At 45.8% G+C, this 14,911-nt stretch overlaps 2 protein-coding genes across 3 annotated transcripts; one reads left to right on the top strand and one right to left on the bottom strand.

The window, feature by feature from the left end:
* Nucleotides 1-68: 68 nt before the first annotated feature.
* On the top strand, nt 69-6,983 carry fam20a (FAM20A golgi associated secretory pathway pseudokinase). 2 transcript variants are annotated; one of them, XM_055504399.1, is made up of 12 exons: nt 69-199; nt 317-1,710; nt 2,539-2,732; nt 2,860-2,910; nt 3,670-3,748; nt 3,856-3,948; nt 5,001-5,116; nt 5,194-5,374; nt 5,713-5,822; nt 5,901-5,982; nt 6,053-6,112; nt 6,186-6,983. In XM_055504399.1, exons 2-12 carry the CDS (start codon nt 1,367-1,369, stop codon nt 6,454-6,456), a joined length of 1,581 nt encoding a protein of 526 aa, XP_055360374.1. In that variant the 5' UTR covers nt 69-199; nt 317-1,366; the 3' UTR covers nt 6,457-6,983. The 2 variants fall into 2 exon arrangements, with proteins under 2 accessions (XP_055360374.1, XP_028989846.1); XM_029134013.3 differs by having other exon boundaries at nt 123-1,710.
* An 813-nt stretch (nt 6,984-7,796) lies between these two features.
* Nucleotides 7,797-14,616, bottom strand: LOC114845686 (cAMP-dependent protein kinase type I-alpha regulatory subunit). Its single transcript, XM_029134015.3, has 11 exons — nt 14,456-14,616; nt 12,855-13,070; nt 12,261-12,431; nt 12,025-12,116; nt 11,869-11,930; nt 11,743-11,789; nt 11,488-11,646; nt 11,308-11,368; nt 11,056-11,177; nt 10,357-10,438; nt 7,797-10,215 (listed from the first exon to the last, which is right to left on the bottom strand). Exons 2-11 carry the CDS (start codon nt 13,026-13,028, stop codon nt 10,043-10,045), a joined length of 1,143 nt encoding a protein of 380 aa, XP_028989848.1. The 5' UTR covers nt 13,029-13,070; nt 14,456-14,616; the 3' UTR covers nt 7,797-10,042.
* Nucleotides 14,617-14,911: the final 295 nt, after the last annotated feature.

Raw genomic sequence — 14,911 nt, 5'->3', positions numbered from 1 at the left:
ACCGTTTCTCTCAGCCAGACGCTGACATGCAATCATAGCCCCCCCCACACACACACACACACACGCACAAATGAACGACAGATGTTCCAGAATACTAGGATAACATCCACGCAGACGGAGGCTGGGAAATGCCCATGGAGGTCGTCGCTGATTCACCGTGAAGCTGTTTCAGGCTCTGGCAACAAGCAGCATGCGTAATGTATGCACTGTATGTGTTTTCACTGGAGGGGGACGAGGCAAGCAACAAGGGGAGGTGTTATTTCTCCCTGCGTGTTTCCTCAAGTTGTGTAAGAACTTGTGTTGATATTTTTTCCAGCGCCGCCGTCTCTGAGGTGAACGACGGGGAGAAAAGCAAGGATTCATGTGCAGGAGCTGCAGCAGGAAGTAAAGTGCAGCTGGGAGCGTTTTTTTTTTTTTTTTAATCCTGAAGCAACACGGACTGGAGGTCTGTGGCGAAGAGCCAGAGTGATAGAGAGGATGACAGCGGAGCGTCGGAACCTTAAAACAGGGATGACACCACGCCAGGGAGGGGAGGGGGGGGCGAAGGGTTGACGAGATGAGAGAGGAGTGGAAGTGGACCGCGCTTCTAAAGGAGGAGAGGAAGAGGATGACGGAGGAAAGCGGGTCGGGTTCCAACACCCCTGGTGGAGAAAAGGGACGTGGAGGCGAGTCACTCACTCAGACAGACGTCATAATGCATGTATCTACTCATGCACACAGTCTGCCTTTCATAAACCTGTGAGGAGCCCAGCCGCTTGCACACACACACACACACACACACAACTGAACTTGGACCTGCACACACACACACACACACACACGCACGCATTGCATCAGAGGGGATGTGCCAGCTGGATGTGGTTTCATTCATTCTGCCGTGATAAGCAGTCTCCACCCCTTCATGAGCTCCAGGAGTGAGCGCAGTGTGTGTATACCTGCCCACACACACACACACACACACACACGCGCGCGCACACACACGTAATGAGCGCTGAGACGCACACGCCGTCTCCTTCTGCCTCTCTTACACGCTCTCGCTCGCTCCGAGCAGCAGGTCCCTGGAAGCAGCCAGACTGTCGGTGACTGTTGCGCTCACTCTTTCTCCGGCTGCTGCCAAGGGAGGAGAAAAAGAAGAAGAAGAAGAAGAAGAAGAAGAAGAAGAAGTAACAGAAGAAGAAGAAGTGGGGCTGAAAGGGACAGAGTGAAGCCCACAGACAGAAGAGGACGACAGACGCTGGGACGGAGCTCCAGCCTCTGCCCGTGTGGGATGCGAGTGATGCCCGGCGCCCTCTGGAGCAGCACATAGTCGTCTTTCTGCCTGAAGGACTTTTGCCGGCTTCTGTTTTCCGATCTCCCAGCTCCAGTGATGAGGCGAGACCGTCTCTTATTGGCTGCGGCCCTCACAACCATCTTCTCGGCCGACTTCTACTTCATCCTGCTGCCGAAGCTGCGGCGCGTGGGGCGGACGGCGCCGCCGCTGTGCTCGTGTGGTTTGGGCAACCTCAGCCTCGCCGCCCCGCGCGCGTCCGCACCGGACCCGGACCCGGGCGGCGCCGCGGCCGACCCGGCGGAGGACGGCTCCAGGCTGGAGAGGCTGTTCGCTCACCCGCTGTACAACATCCACGCGCCGGCGCTGGAGCCGGAGGAGAGGCTGCTGCAGGTGGAGCAGCTGATGGAGTACTACAGGAAGAAGATGTCCCACTGGGAAAGGTTGGTTTACGCGTGTGAGGACCCACAGACACTGTTTAGTGTGTGTGTGTGTGTGTGTGTGTGTGTGTGTGTGTGTGTGCGGTCGACGGTGACTCTTGCCACTGTTACTCAACTGTATTATGAAAGAGCAGCTAGAATTCCAGCTGAACAATCGCGCTGAGAGCACATGTTGAAGTCGAGCTGCGGTCGACATCAGGGTCACTGACACCAGGTCCAAACGCAGTCAGGCAAACACACGCGCGTGCACATAAATACACTCCGCAACGTGCCTCGTAAAAAGCCCAGCGCCGAGTGGAACAGAGTGAGACTCTGAGGCTAGGAGGCTCTTTTTAGAGGCAAACGGAGGATTTAGAGCAGCTAAAGCCCGTCTTAATCTGCGGGAGCCGTCGCTGTCTTGGCTCGTGAGGCCGCGTGTCTGAGCCGAGAAATACAGACTTGGGCTCTAAAAGTGGAAAAGAAGAAGAAATACGAGCAATGCATCTTCCCCCTCCGCTAGCTCGTCTCGACAGTGCGACACACACACACACACACACACACACACACACTGACGGACGCACACACAAACACACACAGAGCGGCAAACAGCTTGAGTGACCTGTTAAGATCACATTTGCGTGGTGAGAACCGGTTCATCTGCTCGTCCTCTCCTCAGCAAACAAATCCACCATTTTCCTCTGCACCTGTGTGTGAATCCGCTCTTAAAACTGCGGTGAGGTTTTAATTCTGCGCCGCGTTTCGAGGCGAGGCGTTTAACTAGTCACGTGACTTTACGGGCGCTCCATCTTCTTCGCCCCCCCCCCCCCCCCCCCCCCCCCCCCCGCTCCTCAGGCACATGAAGCTCTACGCGGAGGCGGCGGAGGCCTCCAACGTGTCCGTGGTCCAACACAAGGTGACCTTTGACCCCGACGCCAGCTGGCTGAGGTTCCACCTGGGGATAAACCGCTACGCCCTGTACTCCCGTGAGGACCCTGCCATCCCGCAGCTCCTCAGCAACATGCGGGGCATGATGGTCGTCGGCGCAGGTGAAGATCTCTGCTCGCCAGTAGGAACGAAATCAAACTCGTCGTTACCGCTTTGCTCTTTTCTGCCTCTGGCCTTTCATCATCAACATAAACTGGTGGTAAAAACACCCTGAATCTTGTCTTACAGATTACACTCAGGATGAGAAAGCCCTCAAAGGAGCGTGCGACTGCACACAAGGTTTGTCCTGTATTTCACTGCATATTGAAATCTTCATTTTGTTGGGTTTTTTTTCTATTAATGTCAGGAAAAACACGCTGCAGCCTTCGCGATAATTAGGTTTTGCGTCTTTCACTCGGAGCCCGAATTCTAATTTGTCTCGCGGAAAAGACGCTCGCTTCGGGGCACGAAGCCAACAAAGCGGCTCTGTCGCGTTCAAAGGCGCAGCTCTTAATTAAACGTGTGACGCGTGCGCGCGCGGCCCACGCGCCGGCGCCGCCCACGCTGCCCGGGCCGATAACCGGCGGACGCTGGTCACGTTCCCCTCCAGATGTTTGCGCGTCCGACCGCACAAACATCTGTCACCGCCGGGAAGCGAAACGAGCCGTCGCCTCCTGCTCGAATTCAGCCTCGCGAGTCTTTCTCGTTATTTCTGTTGAGCTCGGTTTCACCTCCGTGATGCCGACTGTAAAGGCCGTTAATGGTTAATCCTCAGGGGACAACAGCAGGGGCCACAGTGTGCTGCTGTGTACTTAGCCTGACCTCCTGCTGTGACATAATACACAACAGAAAGCAGAGCACCAGCTGGGAGCAACCCCACAATTACTTTCTCACAGGAAAAGTAGACGCAGGAAATCTTCCACAACTGGAACTGAATTAGAGTGAAAAACAAATATTGACTCGTGCGTTTGCTTTCAGGTTATTCAAACACGGTTTAAATACACTGCACGTTACGACGCTTGCACGTTACAGACGTGTGTGTCTGTCTGTGTGTTGCAGTGGTGAAGCCCAGCGGACATCACCTCAAACTGGCTCTGAAAATGCACAACTTTGCCAAAGCAATGTTCAAACCGATGAGGTGAGAACTGCAAAAGCCCAATATAAGGCATTGAGTGGTAGAATATAGTTTATATCAATTACAGCTATGACTGACAGCTTGAGTGTGTGTGTGTGTGTGTGTGTCAGGCAGCAGAGGGACGAGGAGACCCCCGAGGACTCCTTCTACTTCGTTGACCTCCAGAGACACAACGCGGAGATCGCCGCCTTCCACCTGGACAGGTGAGGCCTCGTTAGCGCCCGACGGCCTCCGGCTTTTATGAGCCGCGCTTTCAGTGTCTCCTCGCGGGGCTTGAAGCTGCTTGGGGGCAGCTTGAACATTTATTTCGCACGTGCGACTTTATTGCCGGGGTGGAAGTTGGCAGATTCCGACGATAACGATCCCCGCGGGACGAAGTTGGCAGGTTCGAATTTAAATTTGCTGCAGAATGTCGTCCACCTGCATGCGATCTTTTTTTGGTGTTGGTCCTAATTAACAAATGATGAACCCAGGATAAAACATCCTGAATGGAGACACGTCCCCTGATAGAAACAAACAGCACACAGCCCACTCTAAGGTTGCAACACATCTTCCCAACCCAAGCTTTCCCAACTGCTGATGAGTATAAACCACAGGCTGTGGACACACACACACACACACACACACACACACACACACACACATCTAATTGTACATTAGTCGAGGTGATTCACTCTGGAACCCGGTCCTCTGGGCCAGACGTCGTCATTAAGGAGCCACGTTTGAGATTTACCACACAAGGCAGCGAACGAGAGCGAGTCAACAACAACATCGCAATCACCGAAGTTCCACTCAGTCATCGTCAAACATGCGAGTTTCTGTCAAACATGAGCACAGCAGGCGGATCAGTCCCTGCTCGCATACGTCTGTATTACACGCGGTGTGTTTTTAATCTGCGGTGGCTGCCAGAAGCCCTCACAATTATCCTTTGCAATCAGTAGTTGGGGAATGCCAGCAATTTAAGAAGCAGCAATTCAGCTTCTCACTCTCACACACACACACACACACACACACACACACACACACACACACACACACACACCCCGATTGTTGTTTGATTACTGTTTGTGAGACGTGACTGAAATATGGCCCTCGGGGAGGTTTAAGCTCTCGATGGAGCAGCTGAACAGCCTGCTTCATGACTCAGACACACAATATCAACTCTAGGCTCCCGTGAGGGGGCGCGAGGAGAGTTTCACTCCATTCCTGGGCGCGTGGCCTGTGTAAACGTGCGTTTTCCAACCTTCCCCGTCAGGATCCTGGACTTCCGCAGGGTCCCGCCGGTGACCGGGAGGCTGGTGAACGTGACGGGGGAGATCCTCCAGGTGACGCACAATGAAGACCTGCGCTCCGTCTTCTTCACCTCCCCAGGTAGGACGCCCGGACCACTTCCTGTCCTGTCTGACCCGCTGGTTACAGTCCACATACAGGTTTGTCCCTCCTTCTAGCAAACAACACGTGTTTCTTCGCCAAGTGCTTGTACGTGTGCAAGACGGAGTACGCTGTGTGCGGAGGCCCCGACCTGCTGGAGGGCTCCCTGTCCGCCTACCTGCCCGGCCTCAGCATCGCGCCCCGCCTCTCCATCCCCAACCCCTGGATCCGCTCCTACACCTTCACTGGACGAGAAGAGTAAGAGGCCCCTCGCACGCTTTTAGCTGAGACGCTGCTCTAGCATCCGCCGCTGGTGGCCTTTAGCTGTGATTATAACTTCTGGTAATTCTCCTTAAAAAATCGCATAAATCCTCTTAATGCTGAATCTAATTGGATGTTTGTCCATTTTTAACTCTGGATAAAAGAGCTGCTCTTATTCCACCATCCACTATTTTAGAAGCCGAACTAAACCCAGATGAACTGCGACCTCTTCCTGTTTTTTTCCACTAAATCAGACGAGCAGGTTATTCATTAAATCCACCTCAGTGACAGCGACACGCTTCCATGTTAAACGCCTGCTCGTCTGTGTTTTAAAGGTGGGAAGTGAACCCCTTCTACTGTGACACCATCAAGCAGCTGTATCCGTACAACTCGGGCAACAGGCTTCTCAACATCATCGACATGTCCGTCTTCGACTTCCTCACAGGTCGATCCCTGTTCTCATCAGCAGCAGTTTCACAATCAGAACGCGTTTCCCTAATTAGCTCCTCGGCTCTCGTTACAGGCAACATGGACAGACACCACTATGAGATTTTCACCAAGTTCGGGGACGAGGGATTCATTCTCCACTTGGACAACGCCAGAGGGTGAGAGGCAGATGATGAGCTTGATGACAACATTCTTGTGATAGTGTTTTATGGTGCGCCCTGTGTTCAGGTTTGGGAGGCACTCTCACGATGAGATGTCCATCCTGGCTCCACTGACTCAGTGCTGCATGTAAGTTTATCTCAATGTCCATTGGTCAGTGTCCATAGCAACAAGCCAAACCGCATCACCTTTCCTTTCCCAGGATAAAGAGCTCCACTCTTGTGCGGCTGAAGCTTCTGGCTGGACGTGATTTCAGGCTCAGCGACGTGATGAGGGAATCGCTGGAGGGGGACCCTTTGAGGCCGATCCTGACGGAGCCCCACCTCCTGGCGCTGGACCGCAGGTTGCAGAAGGTCCTCCGCGTGGTCCAGCGCTGCGTCCGGAGGCTGGGCAGGGACGAAGTGATCACTAAGGACTTCATCAAATCCACTGTGAACCCTCAGACCGCCACAGACACCGAAAGGTCCAGGTAGCAGAGGAAGAAATGCCCAGACCCCCTTCAGGCCACAGAAGACTTCATGATAAACCTTGTGAGAAACACCAGGCTCGGATGGATTTGGATGGTTTGGATTCGAGGAACGAGCCATAATGGGGTTTGATGGAATGTGAATCGCCACCAGTCTCATATTCCACCACCACCTTTAACTCCTCTTGCTTCTTTCATGGTCTTGTTATAAATTATGACAGGAGCACAAGTGCACACCTTCAACAGGAAAATAACCTTAGAGTCAGAGTCACAGGCAAAACATTTCACTCATACTATCACAGGAACTCTGTCAGCAGTGGAGTTAATATTAAAAGAGCTGAGATGCACTGGATCAATGACTGCGGCTGAACTTTGGGACTGAAACGTGTCCATGCGATAATTGGAAAATAAAGCTGTTTTATGTGCTTACATACTAGTAACAGAAAGGTTGGTTGGTTGGTTGGTTGGTTGGTTGAGTAAGTGAGACCGAGAATGAAAAGTGCCACCTATTAAATAACCACTTTGTTTACTCCACCTCGTTTTCCAGACTTGTAATCCGTCTGTCTCATACGAGTGATTAAAGAGCTTTACGACATCACTGTCATCCAAAAAGAGCTGAGGCTGAGAAATCATAAGTCTAAAACAACTACCAAGTATGTGTAATAATATACCATCCTAATAATGCTGAAGAAGCATTCAGCCAAGTTTCCTCCATTGTAAGTTTACTTTGTGAACATCTGAGCTTTGATCTTTGTTATTTTATTCGCTCTGATGCGACTACAACTATTTTTAAGAGATCATTACTTTTAGTAAATCAGATCTGACAAAAGCAGGCAGGGGGTAATAAATATCCGTAACATCTCGCAGGTAATTGGCTTCATAAAAATACTGATAGACAAACACAGGCACAATGAGGCATGACGGAACAGACCGAACTTTTCCATTCCCGAAAAAAAGAACAGCAACAGTTTTAAAGCAGCAAATGTTGGCATTTTCCAGAGCCAAGAACATTTGTCAATAGAAAAAAATGTTATATGAAAATATCACAGAATGGAGAAAGTATAGACAACACTAAAAACACCCATTAAACTAATAACCTTTATGTTATTATTACCCAGACAAAAGCCTTTTTATATCAAAGCCTATTTTTCTAAAGTTCCACTGTAGGAGTGAGGGTTAAGGATGAGTGGAGCATGTCTCCCCCTGGTGGAGAGGTTGGGTTATGCCTCAAACATGGACTACATTGGCTGCAGTAGCTGTAGCTGTTAATCATTACAGAATTTCAATAATTACATTTGCTGCAGCTAGAACACGGACAAAGTTGCAACACAAGAATGAAACAGGCCATCGTTTTTACTTTTTATTGCTTAAACTGCCATCTGGAACAATCTATACCAAAAGGATAAACATCTTTGCACATACAGGCGATCAAACTGAATACACGGTAGAATAGAAAAAGAATGGTCCTCTGATCATCTGCAGCTCTCTAGTGCCACAGGCCTAACAAACTCACTGAAGGTCAGGCCAGCAGGAGTCCTACTGAAAGCCCTGGTTAGGTAAGCTAAGGCAAACTGGGACGATTGCAATGTGGCTAAAAACAGTTTGGACTAAAACCGATTACGGTGTTTCCACATGAACAAAATGTCAGTGAAACCCTCGCCCCTAACGGATTTGTTTCCCGTGGATCAGGATCAATGGGATCTGCTGTCAAGTTGACGTGGATCCACCTGTACCCCACATCCACAGGAATGAGCTGAGGGCTGGGGAGAGCACATGAAGGTGCTTCAACTTAGAAAAGAAAATACACAAAAACTTGCATCACTGACCTGTCTACCTTGCAATCGGCACCAAAATCAAACGTTTTTGGACGCACAAACACGCCTTAATGTTGGAACAAATCAGAAAAATGGCTCTGCTAACAGACAGTGAGGCAGGAATGAAGAGTTTATGCCAATAATTCAGAAGTCAACATTGTGTGACCGGGTAAATTAACTTATAGGAAAATAACAGACTTACACTTTATGCCATCTAAATAGTCATGAAGCAGTTAAGCAAAGGAGGAACAAATCAAATCTGAGAGCTCCTGCTTCTGCAGGGTAGTTTTTTTTTTCAATTTACGCTTCCATCCACACCGAATCACTGGATGCCTAAAACATCATGCCAAGTAAACATAGAGAACAGATCACAAGCTACTCTGATGTAAAGACAGCCATCGTTTCAAATAGGCAATAAGCAATGACACTAGTTTTAGATAAATTTCAGCTCATTGATTCTCAGCTCACCTGTGAAGCTTCAATACATAAACACTTCACATGTCCCCAAAACCTGTTCTGTAATTACCACTTTCATCTATTTTAAAAAGATTCAACCCATGATGTTTTACACAATACAATTACATACTGTTTTGTCAGTTGACAAGAAGAAGCATTTATTTACTTTGTGGCACTGGACACCTAAAATAGAATTTATGGAAAAATAAGTGTTTACAAAAGACAAACATATTTTTAAGATCACCATCACTCCAAACCATAAGTTTAGTCAGTAATAATAATAGAACTATAATCATTTTAACTATACTATAACATTTTGATTACAAACCATAGCAGAAGAGTGACCAAGTTATTTGGTATATACTAAAAAAAGTTGAATACTGAAATACACTTAATACTTTTGTTTTTTTTGTTTTTTTTTTTCTTTTTTATTTTTTTCCTCAGAGTAGTCAAGGCAGTTCTTGTATTGTCGTTCTACAGATTAAGAGGACAGTAAGGGTAATAACTACTTCCTGTTCGGAGCTCCAAATATTCAGGGAAGAGATCACGCACTGCATTTCCACAGCTATACATCTTTGCATTTGTGACAATAATCAACATTTGGCACTAGCCCGGTAGCTGCACAATTAAATAAAAACCTTAAGTTGTACAAGCTCTCTCAAACTAAGCAAAAGCATCATTGTCTCATCATACTGATCAAAAGGTAATAAAAATAATAAATGGAGCATCATACCAAAGCTGAAACCTAAAAACGCCTGACAAACGTTGATGCAATCGTATTCTTCCTGCTGTGTACAGTATCTACGTTCCGCTTTAAATCAGGCTAACTGATATCAGAAAGGGAAACTAACCAGGGAAGAAGCTCTCTTCACTTCACTCCACAACTTAACAAATTCACCAAAAGCGCCATTTAAAGTTTGATTGTCCTGTCTCGTCAGCCTGAGACCCTAATGTCTTTCTGATCCCCCAACAATCCTGCTTGGTGTTCAAGTTCAAAAACAAAAGCGTAATCACAAAATACATATATAACATAGGTAACGTGATGCAACTGTGCCTACAAGGTAGCGTACGGCAGCTGGTACAAGCGCTGGTGAATGGCTAAAAGCCCCCTCTGTGTGACGGGTGGTAACAACAAAATGATGTGTGTGTGTGTGTGTGTGTAATACAAAGGGGGAGGGGGAGAAAAGCCAACAGAATAAGAAAGTGACAAAAGCAAATTGCATTAGTGGACCCTGGGTCTAAAAGGAGAGAAGGGAAAGAGGTGAAGAGAGAGAGATAAGAGGAAAGAGAGAGAGAAAATGGGTGGGGAGAGAAGCTCCCTGTTCAGACAGACAGTGAGACAAAGCTGTTGTACTGTTGGATGTTACGTTTGAGAATGTCTGAACAGGGGCCCAGGACGCGTTCAAAGCGGGGCCGATCCAGCTTGACACACTTCAGAGGCCCCCGGGCGACCACGGTGGCAGCACGGGGACGGTTCATCAGCAGAGCAATTTCACCTGGAGGACACACAAACACGTGCTTTAAAATGTCTAAAACCAGTCAAACCTGACAGACAGAATAATGAATGCAATTACAACATGTTTGACACTTATAGCTGCCTTCTTCTCTTTCCATTAAAAACTGCTGTTTCTTCTTACCAAAGTAGTCTGACGGTCCTAATCTCCCCACTTCCACAAACTCCTCATTCTCTGAACGACGTTGCAACACAGCTGCAGAACCCTGAAACACAAGCACACACACTGGTTTAGTGTCTTGTTCCCTGATGATGGTTAAAGGATAGGTTGTCTCCATAACAATGTATTCTTACTGAGCTGAAAGACAGAAATCATAAACTTGTGTTCTCATGTATTATTTACACATTACACTTTCATGATTAAGGCTATTTACCTTTAGAGTTACCAATTACTAAACAAATGTCAATTAATAAACATTACAACTAAAAACATTTGTGCAAAAGCTGAAACCCAGACGGTAAATGGGTAAAATTATCTAGAGCACGTTCAATCACACTTTACAGATCAATAAAGTGACTAATTGCTCAGCTCCAGGTCAAACGCATGTTCAGGGTGACCTAGAACAGGACACAGTGTATGTGAGGATAAAACAGTTAAACATCCACTGAAGCCCTGCAGCTGAAAATATGAAACGGAGATAAAACCCAGTGACTGATGAAACTGGGCCAAGAGCCAAATATAGACTGATTAAATAACAGTATCAATAAGGACGATACAAATTTAAACAAGCAATCCTAAAACACCCAACCTATTATGACATATCATTAGCGTGCTTTTGAGGTCAAAGGTGAAACATTGGTGTTCCACAAAAGTGGTACTTACCTCCAAGATGATGAAAAACTCATCTCCAGGCTCTCCCTGCACAACAATCTTCTGTCCATCCTCAAACTGGACAGGCTCCAAAGCATCAGCAACTGTCAAACGTTCCCATTTGTCAAGAGACTCTGAAGACAGAGGAAAGTTGTCAGCTCAAATGAAAGGTTAGGTTTTAAAGGAAATATTATTTTATATTTTCAAGGGGTTGTTTTGACTGTTTTCCATAATCAAATTTAGTGCCAGTGAAAATTAGCTGACCTAAAATGGAGACTTTCCGAAGGAATTCCTCGTACATCTTCCTCTTTCTCAGAGTGCTTCCCTAAAAAGAAACATTTGAGGATCAGTGTAAAATGGAATCAAAGAACATTAAATGTTGGGGCAACTTTAAAAGGCTCAGAAAGTCATTACACTTGCTCCCAGCATCACAGCTGTCCTCACCATAAGTATTCTTCTGTAACTGTCTCTGTCAATGCCCCACAGCTTGACATTAGTCTTGGCTCTGACGGTGGCTGCTCTTGGAGTGCCGTAAATCAGAGCCAACTCTCCAAAACTGCCACCTTCTCCAATGCTGGTCACCCAGTCGTTGTTCACATAGACCTGTCAGAACAGGGCGGAAGCCAACATACACTGTTACAGCTGCACAGGATCTGTAGAAGAACTGGACTATTTCCATGATGAGGATCAGATACTCACATCCATCTCCCCTTGGTCGATAACATAGAAATTGTCGCCTTCATCACCTGCGTGAGTATAACAATAACATTAGCATCACAGTCATCATTTTTTGTTCATTTAGATCAGGAATAACAAGAGTCTTACCCTGCAAAATAACCGTTTCGCCAGCAATGTAAGTGACTGGAAACATTGCGTCAAATATGTCACTGAAAGGAAGAGGATTGCAAAGGTGATCAGATACAAACAGTCCAAACTTTATTTTAGTAACCTTAGTTTTAGCACACTTTCTTGGATGGGTACCTCCTCTCATTGTCATCCAGGTGTGAGAAGAGCACATTCTTTTCAATAGCTTTGGCCAAGGCTGCCATCGTCTTGTAGTCTTTTGGAATAACCTTACAAAATAAAACACGTACATGTTGTTATGTGATATATTTACTGAGAGTTCAAACCAAATACAGCTATGTAACTCTTTAAAATGTCTGCCTACAGACTTATGTTTAGGCTAACTAAACATTAGTATATAAGTCTATATCCACCTTTCTGACATATGAGGCTGCGTCCTCCTCTGTGTAAACCTCTGCACTGAAGGCACCTCTCCGCCTGCGACCCTTTACCACAGGGTTCATGGGTGGAGACACCTCCTCATCGCGCGAGTCTGAACGGGAACTGCTGGCCTTCTGCTGGTTCTGAATCTGCTTGGCTTCCTCCTAGATAGCAGGGGCACAGAAGAGAAAGTATATTTTGAGAAATATAGAAAATAAAAATTGTATATTATATTATATTATATATATATATATATATAGATATATATATATATATATATATATATATATATATATATATATATATATATATATATATATATACACACACACACACATATATTTCAATTTGTTTTTTTAGCCTGACATGAGCCAAAAACAATTGTTCAATAAAAGAGCTCTGGAACGTCCAAAGCTTGATAATAAGTTAATAATAAGAAAAATTACCAAAGTCAAAACATAAGTAACAATTTTTAATACATATTTTTTCATATTTAATAAATAATTGCACAACATAATAATAACTGGCCTTGGTTAGGTGTCAGGTAAAAGTTAATACTCTTAATTAAAAAAAGAAAAAACACAAACCTTCTCCAGCCTTTCAAAGTACTCCCTGAGAAAGGCCATGGGCCTGTCTGGCCTGGAGGTGCACAGCTGAACAATACAATCCTTCAGCAGCTGCTGAATGTTGTGTTTCTGCACATACTGCTCACACTCCCTCAGGCTCCGCTCCTCTTCACTGCTTGCACTTCCAGATGCCATGACGACAACCGCAACCCTGTTCTGTGACCTCTAACCTTTACACTGCAAAAAAGAGGTTGTTATAGTATAGTATGTTAAGAATCCAGAGGGTTTTCAAAGAACATGTACGTGATGCAAAATGAAGAGAGAATGTGAGAGAAATTGAACTAGAGTGAGTAATGATGTGTGACACTAAGAAAAGTGTCAGAGATGAAAACTGGTCATATGATGTTATCACAAGTATCTGATTACAAACAACAAACTAAGTCAGACTCTGGGTTCATTAATTATACACACTTGATTTTGTATTTCTAAAAGCCTAAAACCTCTGTTGGAGTAAAAGCAACTGGTTATGGATAAACAGAATTATACTCTGCTTAATTTTAGATCAGTGGTAAAAAAGAGGCGGGTGAACTCTCACTATGAAACCACAGAGGCAAGTGCACTCGCTTGACGTTTCAACATTTAAAGCCACAATACTGCTGCGGGACAAAATTGCTTGACGTATCCAGATTGTCTGATTAACTTCTCTGTGATACAAGCTCCTTCACACAGCTCAGAGCTAGATGTGCAGTCTAAAACAGGAAGGCCTCTAAAACCCTGCTGTAACCAACATGTGCACTCAGATGAGCAGAGGACATGACAACTCCTGAACTCTAAAATGGTCGATCTATTCTGTCCGTGCAGGTGTATCAGTATAATAGGAGGCAGGTCGTCTCTGATGGGTGATTGTTAGACATGTTATCAAAGATCAAGCTGGCAGCTAACGACGCATGGTGGAAACTTGGCAGACTTGCCTACCACAGGAATAACCAACTGATAAATTATATGTTTTTTTAGTCCAGCCTTTAGAAGATTAATAAGCTTTATTTTGTTGTCAAGAAAGTAAAAAGAACCGTTCAAATATAAATGCTTTAATTAAGTTGCACAACTCCTCTGATGTCTAACGCCACTAAGCAGGCTTTCAATTACGTTCGAGGACACAACAGACAAAAATATCTTTCCTACCAAGCGTGAAGCATGGTGAAAAATAATTATTAATAAAAAGTATTTATTGGTTTACAAAGTGAATAAACGTTAGAGACACATGAAGCTAATGTCCTGTCTCTAACACCGTGTAGGTCGGGAATGCTTCGTGAGAAGGCTGACGGCTGCAGCCAAGTAACTAACAGCAAGCATAATGCTACGATAACAATCGTTTTTACATCTTGTAACGACCAAACACGATCTAATAATGTTTTATCCGTTTACCTAACTATCTTAGGCCCGCGTTATATCAGAGAGTGTGTCTAGTTTAATGCCTAGCTGGCTAGCCCCGTGCAAAGGCAAAGCTCTCCTCCAATGACGCCATCTTGAGTTCTATCATAAACAAACGAGAGACGAAGCAAACAAATTTCACCTATACAGAGGTCATGCGTAGCAACAGCTAAATCGCCGTAAATACTCACAGGAGCTGTAAATTCTTGCCGAGCCCTTCGATAGCAACTCGGGATGGATGATATTTCTCAAAGCGCACCGTTACCAGATCCTCCTCGCTTCGATTTTTTCCCGAGCCCTGGACCGCTGCCCCACCGGATACGGCTGCGAACCAATCAACAGCCGTCCGTGACGTCAATTCTCCTCGTTCTGACATGTGAGCGCGTAACCCCTGGCAACCTTAAAGGAGTAGGCACGGAAGCCGTGACGTCAAGGAAATAGTTGAGAAAAAAACGATTGATAGTTGATTTATAATAATCTGATTACAGGAATCTCTCTGAGTTGTCTTTACTTGGAGACGCAAGAAAACCAGTGTTTCGCTGCAGTTTTCAGTGTATCAATGTGACCAAATATTCTTCTATTTTGTGATACCATGAGAACAAATGCCTTAGGAGGAAACAAAAAAATCTAAAGTGAACTCCCCAGAG

The sequence above is a fragment of the Betta splendens genome, chromosome 19 (assembly GCF_900634795.4).
Source record: "Betta splendens chromosome 19, fBetSpl5.4, whole genome shotgun sequence".
In the NCBI taxonomy this organism is placed as follows: Eukaryota; Metazoa; Chordata; class Actinopteri; order Anabantiformes; family Osphronemidae; genus Betta; species Betta splendens.
This window is presented reverse-complemented; position numbering and strand designations above follow the sequence as displayed.

Bases quoted from the DNA above. Each gene is read 5' to 3' on its own strand.
- fam20a (XM_055504399.1), top strand. From the start codon at position 1,367: ATGAGGCGAGACCGTCTCTTATTGGCTGCGGCCCTCACAACCATCTTC. The intron at 5,117-5,193 runs GTAGGACGCCCG...CCCTCCTTCTAG, and splicing joins CGTCTTCTTCACCTCCCCAG to CAAACAACACGTGTTTCTTC. The intron at 5,983-6,052 runs GTGAGAGGCAGA...CCCTGTGTTCAG, and splicing joins CACTTGGACAACGCCAGAGG to GTTTGGGAGGCACTCTCACG.
- LOC114845686 (XM_029134015.3), bottom strand. From the start codon at position 13,028: ATGGCATCTGGAAGTGCAAGCAGTGAAGAGGAGCGGAGCCTGAGGGAG. The intron at 12,117-12,260 runs GTGGATATAGAC...TTATTTTGTAAG, and splicing joins CAGCCTCATATGTCAGAAAG to GTTATTCCAAAAGACTACAA. The intron at 11,647-11,742 runs GTGAGTATCTGA...CTGTTCTGACAG, and splicing joins TCGACCAAGGGGAGATGGAT to GTCTATGTGAACAACGACTG.